Genomic DNA, 16,562 nt, shown 5'->3' with positions numbered 1-16,562 from the left:
ATAGGATTTTCAAAGAACCCACTAAATCTTGGTTCATATAAAAGTGGCACCAATAGTGGGTTATGACTGACTCAATAACTACGGCTTAATATAGTTATATTTATATATATACATTTAGTCTGTCACCAATATTCTGCTTGCATTAAATAAAAATCTATAAAATGGCTATAAAAGTAATTTTCAGTATTTTGCTGCTCGTGAATTTAGTTTCAGGTAATTTATACAACAGCTTCATTTTCATGCTCATTTTTTGGTAAAAAAGGGAAATGCCAACTTCCCGTGCTGTAAATTTCTTCTTTATACTTTTTTTTATTTGACAGGGAAAGCTCCACCTGAGAAGTGCATGCGAACGTATAAAAAAATTGGCTGTTTTAAAGACCGCATTATTCCAGACCGCCCTTTGCCCATGGAGCTGGTCAACCACAGAGATCCTTTAAATCATAATTGGGATACTCACATTTTGGACTGGCGCGAATGGCCTGAATCACTTCATGCGTAAGCGGATAATTGGAGTCTTTTATAACAAAATTAGTTTAGTTGTGTGCACCTGTATTATCATTTCCCTACATTTCTATTTAAAAAAATTTAGACTTGCTTGCGCATGCGCTGAGAAAGCTAAAGCTTTTGGATTCAAGTTTTTCGGTCTTCAGTTTTTCGGAGAATGCTGGAGTGGATCTGCAGTTAATTACTACCGAGACGGACCATCAACAGATTGTATCGGCGATGACTTTAAGCCTTGCAACAATTCTTCTCCCACAGAATGTGTGGGTAAAGCGTACACTAATTATATTTACAGCATAGAAAAAGGTACGAACCAATCCTATGTAAAGGTTTCTTTATGTATCATGTGATAAAGGGTTACAAAGATGATACAGAAGTAATGCAACTCATAATATAATTTTATTGTTTTAGAACAAAAATCTCCGACTAATGGAGGATGGAGCGAATGGAGTGAGTGGACAGAATGTAGTGCAAGTTGCAACGGTGGTGTCAGGGTTCGCGAGCGCTTATGCAATAATCCAGTACCTGAGAATGGAGGCGCTTCATGCAAAGGAGACGGAGAAGAAGAAGAGCCATGCAATGAAGAAGCATGCGTACCTTGTAAGATCTTCATAAACTGGAACTCATTTTACATTATTTTAGTTTTTTATTATTTGATTTTTTTTATCTTTTACTTTTACTTAGGAAATTATTTTTCTTGTTTTTTTGTTTTGTTTGTTTCTTGTGGCATTTCTATGTAATTTGAGTATACTTTCAGTTTGCGCTAAAGAAATGGAAATAGGAATTTTATTGGATGCTTCAACAAGCGTAACATCAGCCAATTGGAGAAAAACAATTTCTTTTGTTCAAGATTTTTCTAAAGCATTTAAAATAGGTCAAAATGGCGTTCGATTTGCAGTTATTGACTTTGCTAATGAAGCCAAAATCCAAGTCAGTATTTCAGACCCAAGATATTGGAACCAAGAAGCTTTCAGTAGAAAAGTCAGCAGCATAGAATATTCTCGAGGTAGTTTTACTTAAATAAAATTAACCCTAATCTTGATTATGTTTAAAATGAAGTTTGTTTATCACTTCAAATCTACAGTTAAATTGCAAGATTAAATGTACCAAGACCAAATAGAAAACCAAAAGAATTAATATTGGTTAAATCTTTTTAGGAAGAACAAGAACCGACATGGCTATAGCTCTAGCTCGACAACAGATATTTTGTGATAAATGCGGTTTGAGACGAAATGTTCCCAAGCTTCTTCTAGTTTTAACAGACGGTGAAAGCACATATCCGGATATTACGCTACGCGAAGCCTTTTCTATAAAGGTAATATCTCTAAAGAGAACCGATTGCCATACCAGATTTTGTAATGACAGGGCCTTTAAGAAAATAAGGCAACCCTCAAAAAGATTTTAAAAAATCTCAAAATTAAGCTTAAATCGTGAAGAAGAAAAAAAAGACTTTCGATGGTCAATTTTCCAAAAGATGATTTTCAATGATCTAAGAACAATAAAATACAATTTTACTTTAAAAGTAAAAAAAAAAAAAAAAGATTGACTTTTTATATACTAACAACTGTGATTAAACATACATCTAATAAAAGTTTAAATGTTTATTTTGTAGACGCAGAACAAAGTGAGCATAATTTCCATGGGAGTTTCAGACAAAGTTAACACAAACGAGCTAAACGCTATGGCTACAGACAAAAATCACGTGTTCTTGTTGAGTGGTTATAAATATATAAACGATAAGATCAACCAGATGCTAAAAGTCTCATGCAAAGAAAGTAAGACAGTTTTAATTTTTTTAAGTAAAAAAGATTCTTATAAAATTGGTTAAACATGCATTCATGAAAGTGTAATTGAAATGTATTTTGATTTCAGGGAATAATTGAAAAAAAATGACGAAACATGATTCTCATGGATGAACGCTGGATTTTGTTTAACTTATTATCGCACATGCGCACATTTTGTAAATAATAAGTAAAGTATTTTTTGATAACAAAACGAACGGTTGAAATGAATTGAATTTTAAATTTTATGTAAGATTGATTTTAAATTTGATTGATGAATTCGTTACATAGTATTAAGTGTGCCAAAAGGTATTCGAATGAAAATGACATTTTGAAAATTCGAAAGAAATGAAATTGATAAAGAGCGCCGGTTTTCTGAATAAAAAAGCATTTTTTAATCAAAATAAGCGCCTTCACAATCAAAGACTTTCTGCTATTTATTCTTCAAGGAACCAATAATAATTCAAGGAACTTCAAGGAACCAATAATAATTCAAGGAACTTCAAGGAACCAATAATATATCAAGGAACTTCAAGGAACCAATAATAATTCAAGGAACTTTAAGGAACCAATAATAATTCTCTCTAAAATTCTCTCTTGATCTTTACTCATCGTGAAATTGTTCACGGCTCTAAATAAATCATAATCTGAATATGATGGAAGAACGTCCCATCCCAGGTACATCATCTTCTGTTGAGACTTCTTCGCCATCAGTGGCTGGCGTTGTCATGGAGAAAAAGGGGGTTCCTTTAGTTTGGCAGCATTAACGTCGATTTTTGAAAATTCGTTGAGCTAAGCACAGATAATCTCAAAAATAATTATTTACCTATTAACTTATAATGAACCAACCAAGAGCATTAGACGTTTGTGCAGATGAAACTCAGTTTTATGCATATTTAGGATAGCTAATCTTATTTCAGCCAAACATATTAAGTCTATTTGTCTCGCTTTCTTTTTTTTTGTCTCTTCTTGCTTTCGTTTGTCTCTTCTTTGCCGCCGTTAGTTTAATCAAAAAACTCAAAATCTTATCTAAGGTGAGAATGCGGCTGAAGAAAAGATCTTCCTTGTGACGCAAGAGCAGCGATGTGCAAATTTTAGACGCGCAAGATTTTGTTCTTCTCTGTAACTGACAATTTTTATGGAATCTGTTTGTCTCATTTTCTCAATTTTCCAATCACATGCAGATGGACGGAAAACTGTTTTAAGAAATGCTCTACACAACACTGTTGTTATAATATAAAAGTGATTTTAACAAAATTTACGGTTATTTTCATCTATTTAAAACTAGTATAAGAGAAGTAAATAATAAACTAAAAAAGACTTAAAATGCTTAGAACTTGTTTAAAGAAAAGTTTAAAGCTATTGAAACTATAAAAAGATGAACCTTTTCAAGAGGAGGTTTAAATAGACTGTTTGTATGAGAATAAAAATGTTTGAATATCTGTGCTTCTCATAACTCCTTAGAAATCTATTTGTTTCACCCGGAGGAATTTTCAAGAAACATACAAACAACCTAAAATGGAAACTTTCATGAGGCCAATTGTTTAACAAGTTTGTGACAGGTAACTTTGTTTATCGCTTCAGCGTTAATAGGGGCTGAAATATTATCAATTCTTTGACTGTCAATATAACTCAAGGATATATATCTGAGTCACAAATTGTTTCAGAATATTGACAAGTTGGAGCTAATTGCTCATACAACTTCATCTTCATCAAGTCTTCCGAGACTTTCAAAAAGTTGTCCGCTTCTGCTTTGGAACCAAGTTTGAGGAAGATTTTATTCACCACATTGAAAAATTCAAAAACTGCTTGCCAACAACTTCCAGTAAAAATGACCCCCCCTAGCTCTACATTCTTTTTCAACATGTTCCAGAGTTTGTTAAAAGGACCGGAATTTAAGGACCGGAATGTCCCTTAGAATTTTCACTGAGCAAGGATTGGAATCAGCTTACCATAACACTCAAACTATCTTGGGCACACGCTCCAAAAGGAAAATTGGCAATCCAGATTATTCCAATCAGTTCCTGACATCAGTTGTTGAATACAACAATAAGCACCTAAACTTACATCGATTTTTAGTATTGTTCATTTAGTTGAGAATTTATTTTTATCATTTCAAACATGTTTATACAATTTTAATTTTTGTCACATGTTGAATTTTTCTCAAATGCTGAAGAATTATTTGTTACCTTATTTCAAGTTTTTGGCATTGTAAAGTTTCACAATCGCTGAGGAACTTTTTTTTTTATGATATACTCAAGATTTTGGTAGGATGAATAAACTTAGAATCCTTTTTGATATTTTCTAGCCTGAAATTTTGTTGATTCTGATTTAGTCTTTATGCTCTTCAACTTATTTAAAGTTGAACTGCCCTTCGAGATGTCCATTTCAATTCTTCTTATGCCTTATGTTAATGTTTTCACAACTTTATTTTCTCATAATTTGTTTCATTCGTAACAAATGCGAAGATGTATAAAAAATATAAAATATTTCTTAAAATGGTTTTTTACAGAATTTTAACTAATACAAACTTTAATTTTATAGTTGTTTTCCTTAGAAGTTAATATTTACAGAGATATTTAATAAATTGCTCCATATCTAATTGCTTCACTTAAAAAGTTTAAGGGGAAATTGGGTTATAAACAAAACAGGCTCTAACATTTTTGGATCTCCATGAAAGATTTATTTCTTACACCTTTTTTTGTACTTAAATGACTAAAGTTTCATAAAAATTATTGATATGTGGGTTCATTTTTTTTAGATTAATCTGGAATTTCTTAAGTAGTGAAGCAGAAGAAATTTTTTCGGTTCAGTTCGTATAAGTTCTTTTTTTTTATTCGAACCAAATGAACCGTTCATCTGTTCTTACTATGAATGCTTGGTTTCGGTTTTCGATGCTTGGTTTCACTCTTAAACAGGGTTCGAGTTTGATGTTTTTGGTTAGGGATACGTTTTAGTTTCACTCTCTAGTGCTAGTCGTAGATTTTAAAGTACAGTCGTAGATTTAAATGTTGATGTTTTATCATGAAATATTAATTTTGGAAAGTTGAATTATTTATAAAAAAAGTCCCAAAAAAAAAAACTTTTTCCAAGAAATTTTTTATTAAAATTTAAAAACAAAAAATTAGCGGACAAAAAAAGTTATAATAGTTTTTTGCTACTAAAACATTTATCAAAAGTTTTTTCAGCAGATTTGGAAATCAAATTTTCATGGATTTTTTGTATTAAAAACACCACTGGTTTATTTTCACAATCATCTGATACCCACTATCCTATTAAAATTTGAAAGAGAGACGCTCCTGCTAAAACAAATGAAGCAGCCTCACCTGGGATTAAAAAACAAATATAATAAATAAAAATCAAATTGACACTTCGGGTATGTTATTGTAAGTTAAAGTAAATCTTTGCAAACAAAATAACAAAAAAAAAAAAAATATGTAGGATTTTAAGAGAACCCACTAATTGAATAGTCAATTAAAGGATGTTCACACTTTAATTCAATTTAAATCAAAGTCCAATTCACTTTTACCAAACCAAAATGACTTTAAAATTGATATCATCGTTTTGTTTAATTGTGGTTGTAAACTTTCATTTAGGTATTCTTACATAACTGTTTTCTTATTTTTAACTCAAATAAATAACTTCTATTTTTGTTTTCTTAATTTAAACATCTCCATTCACCAGGGAAAGCTACGCTTGAAAAATGCGCGTTAACTTACAAAAAGGTCGGCTGCTTCAACGACCGTATTTTTCCTGATCGTTCCATATCAACAGAATTAATTGATAAGAAAGACCTTTCAAACCATAATTGGGATTTGCATACTTTAGACTGGCACGAGTGGCCTGAGTCACTTCACGCGTAAGTATCTTCAAATTTTTTTTTTTCATTTGTTATGACAAATTAATAGTTTACTAAAATATTTCGCGAGATTAGAATTATTTTGTTGCATCTCCCAATTTAAACGTTGGGAGAAAATGAGTCATTAATTATAGTAAGCAATCATGACTTTTAAAAAATATTTTATTTTTTTCTAAATAATTTGCTTAATTTTAAATTATTTAAAGCATAAGTTATTATTTCTTAATAAGTAAAGCTAAAATTTTAAGTAGTTTTTACTTTAAAAAAAAAATCAAAAACTTTCTCCCAACGTTAAAAACGGGAACAAAATAATTCTAACCTCTCGATTTATGGACTAAAGGTGAGTTTCGACTTATCCGTTTTTGCTAAAGGAAAAGTAAAGGGAAAGGGAAAGGGAAGGGAAAATTAATCACGTGAGCATGCGCAGTTTGTAATTTAATTTTGAAAATTAATCACTGCGCATGCTTAAATAATTAATTTTCCCATCTCTTTCCCTTTCCGGTAGCAAAAACGGGTGAGTGGAAACTTACCTTTAATCTTCTATATATTGATTAATAGTCCATTGACTCGTTTATTGAGAAAAATTTAGATTGGTTTGCGCATGTGCAGAAAAAGCAAAATCTTTCGGATACAAGTTATTTGGTCTTTACTTTTTTGGAAAATGTTGGAGTGGTTCATTGCTTGACAACAATCGAGGCGAACCGTCAACAAATTGCATAGGCGATGACTTTAAGCCGTGTAATGATTCCTCTCCAACAGAATGCGTGGGTAAAGCGAACACCAATTACATTTACAGCTTTGAAAAAGGTGGTTTGAAATCTTTAACTAATTTGTAACTAATGTAAATTAATTCCTGAATCGAAGTATATATACATATATATATATATATATGTAAATAAGTATCATTGCTATATATATATATATATATAGCAATGATACTTACTGCTCGTCTTTCTCGTCTTTTGTAATAGCAAATATTCCTAAACGTTTATTTCGAATATTCTTTCCTATTTTGCAAATTCAAACGATTCAAACTTTTATAGCTCAAGATGTCTGTTTATCGTGATATTTATTCTCAACACTTGAAAAAAAAATCTTCCCTTCTCTTTGCAAATCTCCCTTTTTATTTTCTCTTGATTGAAAAATCTCTCTTTTTCCCCTTTTTTCTTTCTTTCCAAATAATCTCCTAGATTTTCTCAATCCTTCTTCTCCTGCGTCTGCAGATGTTTTTTCTCAACCCTTCTTCTCCTGCGTCCGCAGATGTTTTCTAACTCAAGTAATGTTCTAGTGCGGACAAAGAATTTTATGTTCAAGTTTGTTAAGTGTTTTCATTTCGAGTCAAAATTCTCCAAAACAAGTTTTACCAGTTATTTTTTGATTAACGCACTTTTCATCACTTCCATAAGTACTACGTTTGAGTCGAATAAAAATTAAAACCTATGTTTGTAATTCCTTTTCCTCCTCACAAAATGGTCAAAAAATAAAATTATTCTAAATTTCTCTAAACAAATTTCGATTCTTCAATAATTAAAAAATGTAACAGCATGTTTTAAAAATAGTGTTTCACAACTCCATGTTTGTAAATTTATATATGGCATAGTAATAGATAGTTGTACGTGGCGTAGTGATAGAAAATGTTACATAGAAGTTAAACCAGAAAAACTGTTATTGGCAGTTTGCATTGGAGTAAAAGAATACAATTGTTTTATAGAAGAAAAATCACCCACTAATGGGGGCTGGAGCGATTGGGGTGATTGGACAGAATGCAGTGCAAAGTGCAATGGAGGTTTTCGGTATCGTCAGCGTACTTGCAATAATCATCTTACCCAGGGCGTTGGCGATAAATGTGAAGGGGAAGCAGTAGAAAAAGAATCGTGCAATAAAGAAGCTTGCGAACCTCGTGAGATAATTTTTTTACTTCTTCATTTTTTTTGATATTTTACATTAGAATTGCATCCATAGTTGCAATTTTACTAAAACGATAAGCTTTTCTACTTTTGACAAAAATCTATCCACACAGATATTCATTTAATGAAATATATTCCTGTTGTTGTAAAACATATATATATATATACACACATATTTTGATATTATTACATTACTATATTCTAAGTATGCACAAAAGAATTGGAAATTGGAATTCTACTCGATGCTTCAGGAAGCGTCACGTCTGCTAACTGGAAAAAAACAATAGCTTTTGTAGAAGATTTTTCAAAACAGTTTAAAATGGGTTTCACAGGCGTTCGATTTGCTGTTATTGATTTTTCTGATGATGCTATACTTCAAGTGCACATTTCAGATTCCCAATATTGGAGCCAGGAAGCTTTCAGTAAAAAAGTCAATAGCATTGAATATTCACGAGGTATTAATTTAATTATTTTAATTATTTTTTTATATTAAAAAGAAATTAGTTAAAACATTAAAATTAGGCTTCATTTAAACTTTTAAATAAAGTTTTAAAAAATGAAAGTGCTTTTCGATAAAATTTTTTGGTTCGAAATTTTCTTGGAAGTCATTTGAAAACCTTTTGTTTTCATTTTATGTTAAACTAATGTATTACAAAATAAGTTTAAGCTAATAAATGTAAATACACCAATAATTGAAACTGTTGTTTAAAAAAGTGCCGAAATGTTATTTAGGAAGAACAAGAACCGATGCGGCTCTCGCGTTAGCTCGCCAGCAGATATTTTGTAATAAGTGTGGCTTGCGTAGTAATGTTCCTAAGCTACTCATAGTATTAACAGACGGTCAAAGCACGTTTCCAGGATTAACACAACATGAAGCTCGTCTTTTAAAGGTTGTGCCGCACTCTTCAGATAACTCTTTAAATAGATTGTTTTTAAAATGGTTTAAGCTAAAATAAAAACATCATTTTCAAACTGATATTTTTCAATAAGCTCTTTCATATAAAAAAAAAAAAAACAACTTTTTTTTCATTTCTTTTTTTAAGGATGAGAATAAAGTGAATATAATATCTTTGGGAGTTGGGGACAAAGTAGACATAGAAGAGCTAAAAGGTTTGGCCACAGATAGAGATCATGTATTTTTATTAAATGGTTATAGTTACCTGAATGATAAGATCAATAACATGTTGAAGATATCTTGTCCAGAAAGTAAGTGTATATTTTTTTATTAAATTTATGTTTATCACCCATCTTAAATGGTCTACCACCCATCTCAAAGTATTTCATCGTTATATTCTATTTGCTTAAAGGTATTATACAGGGGACTATTTATACTAAATACAAATTGGAATTAACAAGCATGTTGGTATTGTAAAACAGACAAATAAACAACTTATATTTTATTTGCAAATACATAGGTACAGATAATAATTTTAAGATAATGAAAAGGATTGTGAAACTTCTTTTTGATCCCAAAGGATATTGGGAAGAAATCTCAGTGCGTTAATCAACTCAAAATCGGTGTTGGTAACTTTAAACTTTCTGAACTAACTTATATATATATATATATATATAATAATAATAATAATAATAATAATTATTATTATTATTATTATTATTATTATTATTATTATTATTATTATTATTATTATTATTATTATTATTATTATTATTACTATTATTATTATTATTATTATTATTTTTATTATTATTATTACTATTATTATTATTATTATTATTATTATTATTATTATTATTATTATTATTATTATTATTATTATTATTATTATTATTAATATTGTTATTATTATTATTATTATCATTATTACTATTATTATCATTATTATTATTATTATTAATATTGTTATTATTATTATTATTATCATTATTACTATTATTATCATTATTATTATTATCATTATTATTGTTATCATTATTATTATTATTATCATTATTATTATTATTATCAGACAAGATTGTCCTATGAAAACATTTATTAAGGAGTTACCAAGGATACGTTGAAATAACAAATTGGTTAAGTATGGAAGAAATTACGAAAAAATGAAAAAAATAAAGGTAACAAAAAAATAAGGTACTGCGTGGTTTCAATCCTTTAAATCCTATTTTAGTAGTACACTTTTTGATTAGTAGAAGGCAGCATAAAATATAATTCGGAAAATTTGAGGTCCCTCTGGCTTTTAATGCCTTATACATCCATATAAATGAGATCAAAGATCAATGACAGGTAAAAACATCGATGCTCAAAATTTTAACCCTCCTAAAAGCTATTCGAAGAAAGTTTGGTTGGACAAAACTTGTTTTTAACAGCATGAATATCTCTCGGGGATTAACTCTCGGGAAATGAAAAAAGTTTAAAACAGTCCTTAATAAAAAAACAAAAACATTTTATTTAGGAGCGTTGAATCCTTTTTTTTAAAATAACTATGAAAAAACTAACTACACCGTTGAAAAATTATTATCAATAAAATATTAATAAAAAATTATTTTACCAAAAATATTAAGAATGAATTACTTTTAACTTCTGATAGTTAAATAAATGTTGTGGGTAAAAAAAAAAAAGTTTTTGCTATCAATAAAATATTCAGTAATGATTAACAACTTATCTTGTAGTTGAAATCTTTATTATAAATTTTTTTTTTTTTTTTGAGAACAAAAAAATCCAATAAATGGAGGGTGGGGTGGTTGGAGTGAGTGGACAGAATGTAGTGCAAGTTGCAATGGTGGTGTCAGGATTCGTGAACGTCTTTGCAACAACCCACTTCCACAGAACGGAGGTGCTGATTGTGATGGAGAAGGAGAAGAAGAGGATTTGTGTAATGTTGAGGCTTGTGAGCCTGGTACAATTATTTTCCATTTTGTTTTCAAATTTGATATCTTCTCAATATCATTTTTTTTTTAAATTCTCGTAATTGCTAATTGTTGATCATTTCGTTCTCAGATTAATCATTTATTTACTTCTAACCTTACTCCCTAAGAAGGTAACAACGGTTATAAAGATCTTTTATAAAAGATTATGCTTAAACTTAAAATAAAGTACATGAATTTTTTAGTTTGTACTTCTGAAATGGAGATAGCAATTTTGCTCGATGCTTCTGGAAGTGTTACATCAGCTAATTGGAAAAGAACGATTGAATTCGTTCAAGATTTTTCTAAAGAGTTTCGGATGGGCCCTACAGGTGTTAGATTTGCCGTTATTGATTTTTCTGATGAAGCAATACTTCAAGTCAATATCTTAGATCCCAGATATTGGAGGCAGGAAACGTTCAGTAAAAAGGTCAGCGGCATCGAATATTCGAGAGGTAATCCTTCTTTTACATAAACTTTACAAAATTTATTTATTTAAGTTAGTTTATATAAATATAATCTATAAATAAATATAATAAAAATAGAGAAGTAAATCTATAAAGCTTAAGTAAACATTCATATAGAACTTGCATCATATTTTTTTTCATTTATATAAATTTTTCCCTCTTTTTTTTATCTATTTTTTTACTTTTTATTTATTTCTGTATTCAATTAAAAGTTTAGTTATTTCAAATAAAGTTGTGTTTGTGACATTTTTTTATAAATGAAATATTTTTAAATTTACTTTATTTTTGCACTGATTTCATGACGATCAATAAGAAGTGGAAAAAAAGCCTTAAAATCTTGTTTAGGAAGAACAAGAACCGATGCGGCCCTCCAACTAGCTCGAAAACAGATATTTTGTGATGAGTGTGGTTTGAGAGCCAATATTCCGAAGCTAGTTTTAGTTTTAACAGACGGTCAAAGTACATACCCGGATTTAACGCTGCGCGAAGCTCGTCTTATAAAGGTAAATGGTCTGTCATAAGAGCGTTGTCTAAATACGAGATGAGCTATCGCATGATAATATAAAAAAATTAACTGATTGATTTGTTTTGATTCAAAGCTTCAACTTTACTTTCATTATTATCACATTCTTTTTTAAATTATATATTTTTCTCATTCTTTCAGAACCAAGCAAGTGTAATATGCATGGGAGTTGGGGACAAAGTTGACCTAAAAGAGCTAAACGCTATGGCTACAGATAAAGACCATGTGTTCTTATTAAATGGTTATAAATACATAAATGATAAGATCAATCAGATACTCAAGGTATCATGCAAAAAAAGTAAGCAAGTATTTTTTTCTTTTCTATTTGAGGCTGTTCATACGAAAGAGAGTTGGTCGTTAAATTATTGCAAATTGTGTGCTACCTATTAGTCTTAAAAATGAAGAAGGCTGGAGAAGAAAGCAACAAAGTTTTTAATTGGTCTATTACTAAGAACTCTTTGTTATAAAGAATGTATTAAGCCACCTGCATCATTCATCATCATCATCATCATCATCATCATCATCATCATCATCATCATCATCATCATCATCATCATCATCATCATCATCATCATCATCATTTCCACCTGCATCTTTTGGACCTTTGTCAAAATTGGTATGCGGATAATTGCGCTGAACATTTTAAACACAAGCCAGCTGAAAGCAAATCAACCCCCAGTTTATTATCAGATCCTCCAAAAGTAAATTTTATGAACAGCCTTTGTTTTTTGAAGAAAAAAAACCTTTGTTTGAATTAGCTCAATGTTTATAAACTTGAGTAAGAGATTTTTTTTTTATTTTAGGAAAAAATTGAGGCAAATAAAAAGTCATCAATGGGCATCAGTTTTAATTCATGAAATAGGATAAGCTATTGTAATAGGCTAGTACGAAGAAAAAAAGATAGTTGAACAAGTTTGTAATTTTTATGATAGTTGCATATTCAATTACTCTATACAATCATTAGTTGGAGACATGTAAATCTAGTCTGTATTATTCACACTGTGAAGAAGGAAAGTTGTAATTGAACAAGCAAAATAAATCTGTGAGACGAAGTAAAGTATTTTAAATATTTTGTAACAACCAAATCAAACTGCAAAACTTATCAATTATACACGTCTTACTTTGATTGATTTTTTGACGAGACTCGCATTTATGCTAAAAAATTAATCCATGCAAATATGAGAGAGTGGACGCGCATTTATATCAAAGTTTATACAGGAGTGTAAAATATGGTAGAGTGAACGCGCATTTGCATTAAAGTTTATACAGGAGTGTAAAATATGAGAGTGGATGCGCATTTACATCAAAGTTCATACAGGAGTGTAAAATATGATAGAGTGGACGCGCATTTACATCAAAGTTGGAAAGGAGTGGAAAATCACTTAAAAGCTTATTAATTAAACTGCTTGAGATGTTCGAGCTTTTGAAATAAGATGCTCAAGATAATTTTACATGCAAGTTTTCTATTGCGGAAAAATAAACTAAGTATAAAAATCAGAGTTTCTTTGAAGTCAGCGCAAATAGAAGTCTTAAGTAAAACAATCATTTAGCTATAATGGTTGCGCAGCGTCCCAAAGTGACTCAGGATGATCAAAAAACGACAAAAACTCAATAAAATTTAATAAAAACTGTAAATAAACATATTTTATGTGAAAATAATAGTTTTTTGGGTCAGAGAATTTAAATTTGTTAACAAAAATATTTTTTACGCGCACCTTTGACGCGTACATTACGTGCATACGCGTTCACGCGCACGTAAGGTTTGGATGTGCGCGTATTTTAGTTAAAATTTTAGAATTTTCAAGCCAATACACAACATCTTGTTACATCACTCTACTTAATATTTGAATAAAAATGGTTTTTAAAGGATGTTGATACATAAAAATGAAATTTTTTTCAGATTTGTTATATTTATTTCATTATTTATCTTTCAATCATTTTAATAATTTTATCTACTCATGGTTTTCCTAGATAACTCTTATGTTTTCTAAAATTTGTTATTTATTCAAACTCTCCTATACATCTTAAGAACATACCACAATTGGCAAAGTTAGTCTATGTAATAGGGAAGTACTATGCAGTAGAAGTTTGTGTACAGCAGGAAACATAACATACCAGCCATACGAACTCACTATAAGTTTAGCTGTTTTAGTGGCAGCGTAAATTTAATTCATCATTACTAATGGGATATCCACAATATATGGTTACGAGAATGTTATGCAATCTTATGATCACAATCAACATAATTTGGGAAAAAACTTCATAATTTTCAAATGCTTCTCGCAGATTTACCATCATTTATTTTAGCTGCTACTATTGATATTGTTATAGCATCTGTATAAACTTTAATAATGTTACTGGTAGCAACTGAAATCAGAGAAAAAAAATATTTTCAGGATAGTATTGTGAGGGCGGTTGATTTTAGTTTATTTATTTTCTTATTTATTTGACTTTAATGTTAATATTTGGTGGAAAGCGTAAGGGGAAGGTTTGATGGGTTTAGTGTGTTATGATTAGGTATATGGAGGTTGGGAACAAGGTTGATGGTCTGGGGAGTATTTGGTTAGGGAAGGGCGTGGTTTGGGTTATAGAAAGGTATATGGAGGCTGGGAACAAGGTTGGGGTATGGGGGTGTTATCAAATGTTTTCTATGTTCTGTCCCTCAGGTGATATATTACGGCGCGGCTATGGTAAGGTGCGTGGTTAGAGCATCAAACTTTTCAATAACAATATTTAACGCATATAGTAATAACAACAATAATATTAACAATCGAAACTCAGCAAACATGTCAGCGTTGATTCAACGTTGAAAACCGGTCGCAAAAGATGTTGCGGAAACGTTGACAAAGTAATCGATTTTGCAAAGATATTTAACGTTGTTAAAGACACGTTGATTAAATGTTGTTGCGTAACGTTGTAAAAACGTTACTAAAAGACGTTACAAAAATGTCGCAACTAAACGTTGAAAAAATGTTACTAAAAAAGCGTTGCATAAACGTCGTAACATAACGTTGAAAAAACGTTACTAAAAAAGCGTTGCTTAAACGTTGTTAAAGCAGTCGATTTTGCAAGGATTTGTAACGTTGATAGTAAAACGTCGATTTAACGTTACTCAAAGACGTCGAATAAAGGTTGAAATATAACGTTGAATCAACGTTTATATATATATATATATATATATATATATATATATATATATATATATATATATATATATATATATATATATATATATATATATATATATATATATATCTTGAAATGGCAAATAAATATATATATCTTGAATTGGCAAATAAAACAAAATTGTTTGTTGAACTCTACACTTGCAATATTTCCAAAATCGATTTTTAATACAACAGTAATATAGAATGATAAATATAAAAAAAGCCTAAAATATACAATTCATAGATATATATAAAAATATAAATACTTTTTTAAAGATTTATATGTGTGAGTGTCTGTATATGATGATAAGTATATGAACCATTTGGTAAAAATTAGGTAAAAATTATGTAAAAGTTAAATAAAATAAAATAAATTATTAAATAATCCATAAAGATTAATTATTAAATAATCCAGGGGGTAAATAATCCATTTAAAAACGAAACTCGTCACGGTATTGGTTGAATGATTTTGAGTTTCTGATTGGTTGTTTTAAAACGAAACTCGTCACGGTATTGGTTGAATTATTTTCCCCCTGAAAAGGATTATCGTTGGTATAAAAGTTGTGTTTCGGTTCATTCTGGTCAGTACAGCGTTCGACGCCACACGACAGCCTGAACCTCTGCACAAATTTTTATTGAAAAAATGAGCGTGTCTTCAACTACAACGTCCGTGAAACTTGTAGACGGTGAGGTAGAGATACCTTTGGAACATCGTCCTTCCGCAAGCGAACCATTGATCCGGTTTTCAGGTATAAATAATAGAGATATATAAAAGATTATAAACATAGTGATGAATAATGTATAATAATAAATTATTTTTAGGTGAATTCTATCAGTTCCACTATAACAATGGAGGAAGTGATAGAAATTCATACTGACGATGAATTTGATTTTATGATGGAGTCAGATTCGGAGGAATCTGAAGTGGAGGAGACGGAGTCTTCAGAGGAATCCGAAGTGGAGGAGACGGAGTCTTCAGAATCCGAAATCGACGATGTCCGCCATGATCCGGATTATATACCCGGCGTTAGAGAGGTCCGAGTAGTATTAAATCCGGTCATGCCTTTCAATAGAAACGGACAATAATTTTTTATATTTTTGTATCTTTGTTTTTTATAAAAAATAACTTTATATCTTTTGTGACTTTGTTTTTTTATAATAAAAAATTTTGTGACTTTGTTTTTTATAATAAAAAAAGCGACGACGACCTCCATGATCCGGATTATATACCCGACGTTAGAAAGGTTTGAGTAGTATTAAATCCGGTCATGCCTTTCAATAGAAACGGAAGATAGTTATTATATCTTTTGTAAATTTATTGTAGAATAAAAAATAACTTTTTTTTAAATAAAAACAAAAATGTTGTTTTCGTTTTATTGTTCACTAAATAATTAGCCTGAAGGTACAAGTTTCCATAAAAAATTATTAATCACTGTAGTCAGTTATCAAATGAGGTTACAAATTCAACAAAATAGAAAAAGAGGACATTTTTTTA

The 16,562-nt window shown here is 29.9% G+C and overlaps 2 protein-coding genes across 2 annotated transcripts; both read left to right on the top strand.

Moving 5' to 3' along the window:
• The first annotated feature begins 3 nt into the window (after window positions 1-3).
• On the top strand, window positions 4-12,851 carry LOC145202222 (uncharacterized). Its single transcript, XM_090082062.1, has 21 exons — window positions 4-213; window positions 321-495; window positions 590-807; window positions 913-1,101; window positions 1,259-1,507; window positions 1,659-1,816; window positions 2,114-2,284; window positions 3,950-4,045; window positions 5,044-5,063; window positions 5,796-5,878; window positions 5,967-6,141; window positions 6,731-6,948; window positions 7,853-8,041; window positions 8,255-8,503; window positions 8,781-8,938; window positions 9,092-9,254; window positions 10,715-10,903; window positions 11,117-11,365; window positions 11,723-11,880; window positions 12,042-12,198; window positions 12,704-12,851. Exons 1-21 carry the CDS (start codon window positions 162-164, stop codon window positions 12,712-12,714), a joined length of 3,327 nt encoding a protein of 1,108 aa, XP_089938188.1. The 5' UTR covers window positions 4-161; the 3' UTR covers window positions 12,715-12,851.
• Window positions 12,852-15,573: 2,722 nt separating this feature from the next.
• LOC149891266 (uncharacterized) lies at window positions 15,574-16,241 on the top strand. Its single transcript, XM_090082253.1, has 2 exons — window positions 15,574-15,816; window positions 15,890-16,241. Exon 2 carries the CDS (start codon window positions 15,917-15,919, stop codon window positions 16,151-16,153), a length of 237 nt encoding a protein of 78 aa, XP_089938379.1. The 5' UTR covers window positions 15,574-15,816; window positions 15,890-15,916; the 3' UTR covers window positions 16,154-16,241.
• The last annotated feature ends 321 nt before the right edge of the window (window positions 16,242-16,562 follow it).

Source organism: Hydra viridissima, unplaced genomic scaffold (genome assembly GCF_058129835.1).
Source record: "Hydra viridissima isolate aposymbiotic clone 2 unplaced genomic scaffold, HvirCarnegie_v1 scaffold_3, whole genome shotgun sequence".
Lineage (NCBI taxonomy): Eukaryota > Metazoa > Cnidaria > Hydrozoa > Anthoathecata > Hydridae > Hydra > Hydra viridissima.
Note: the sequence above shows the minus strand (reverse complement) of the source record. Positions and strands in the feature narration are given on the sequence as shown.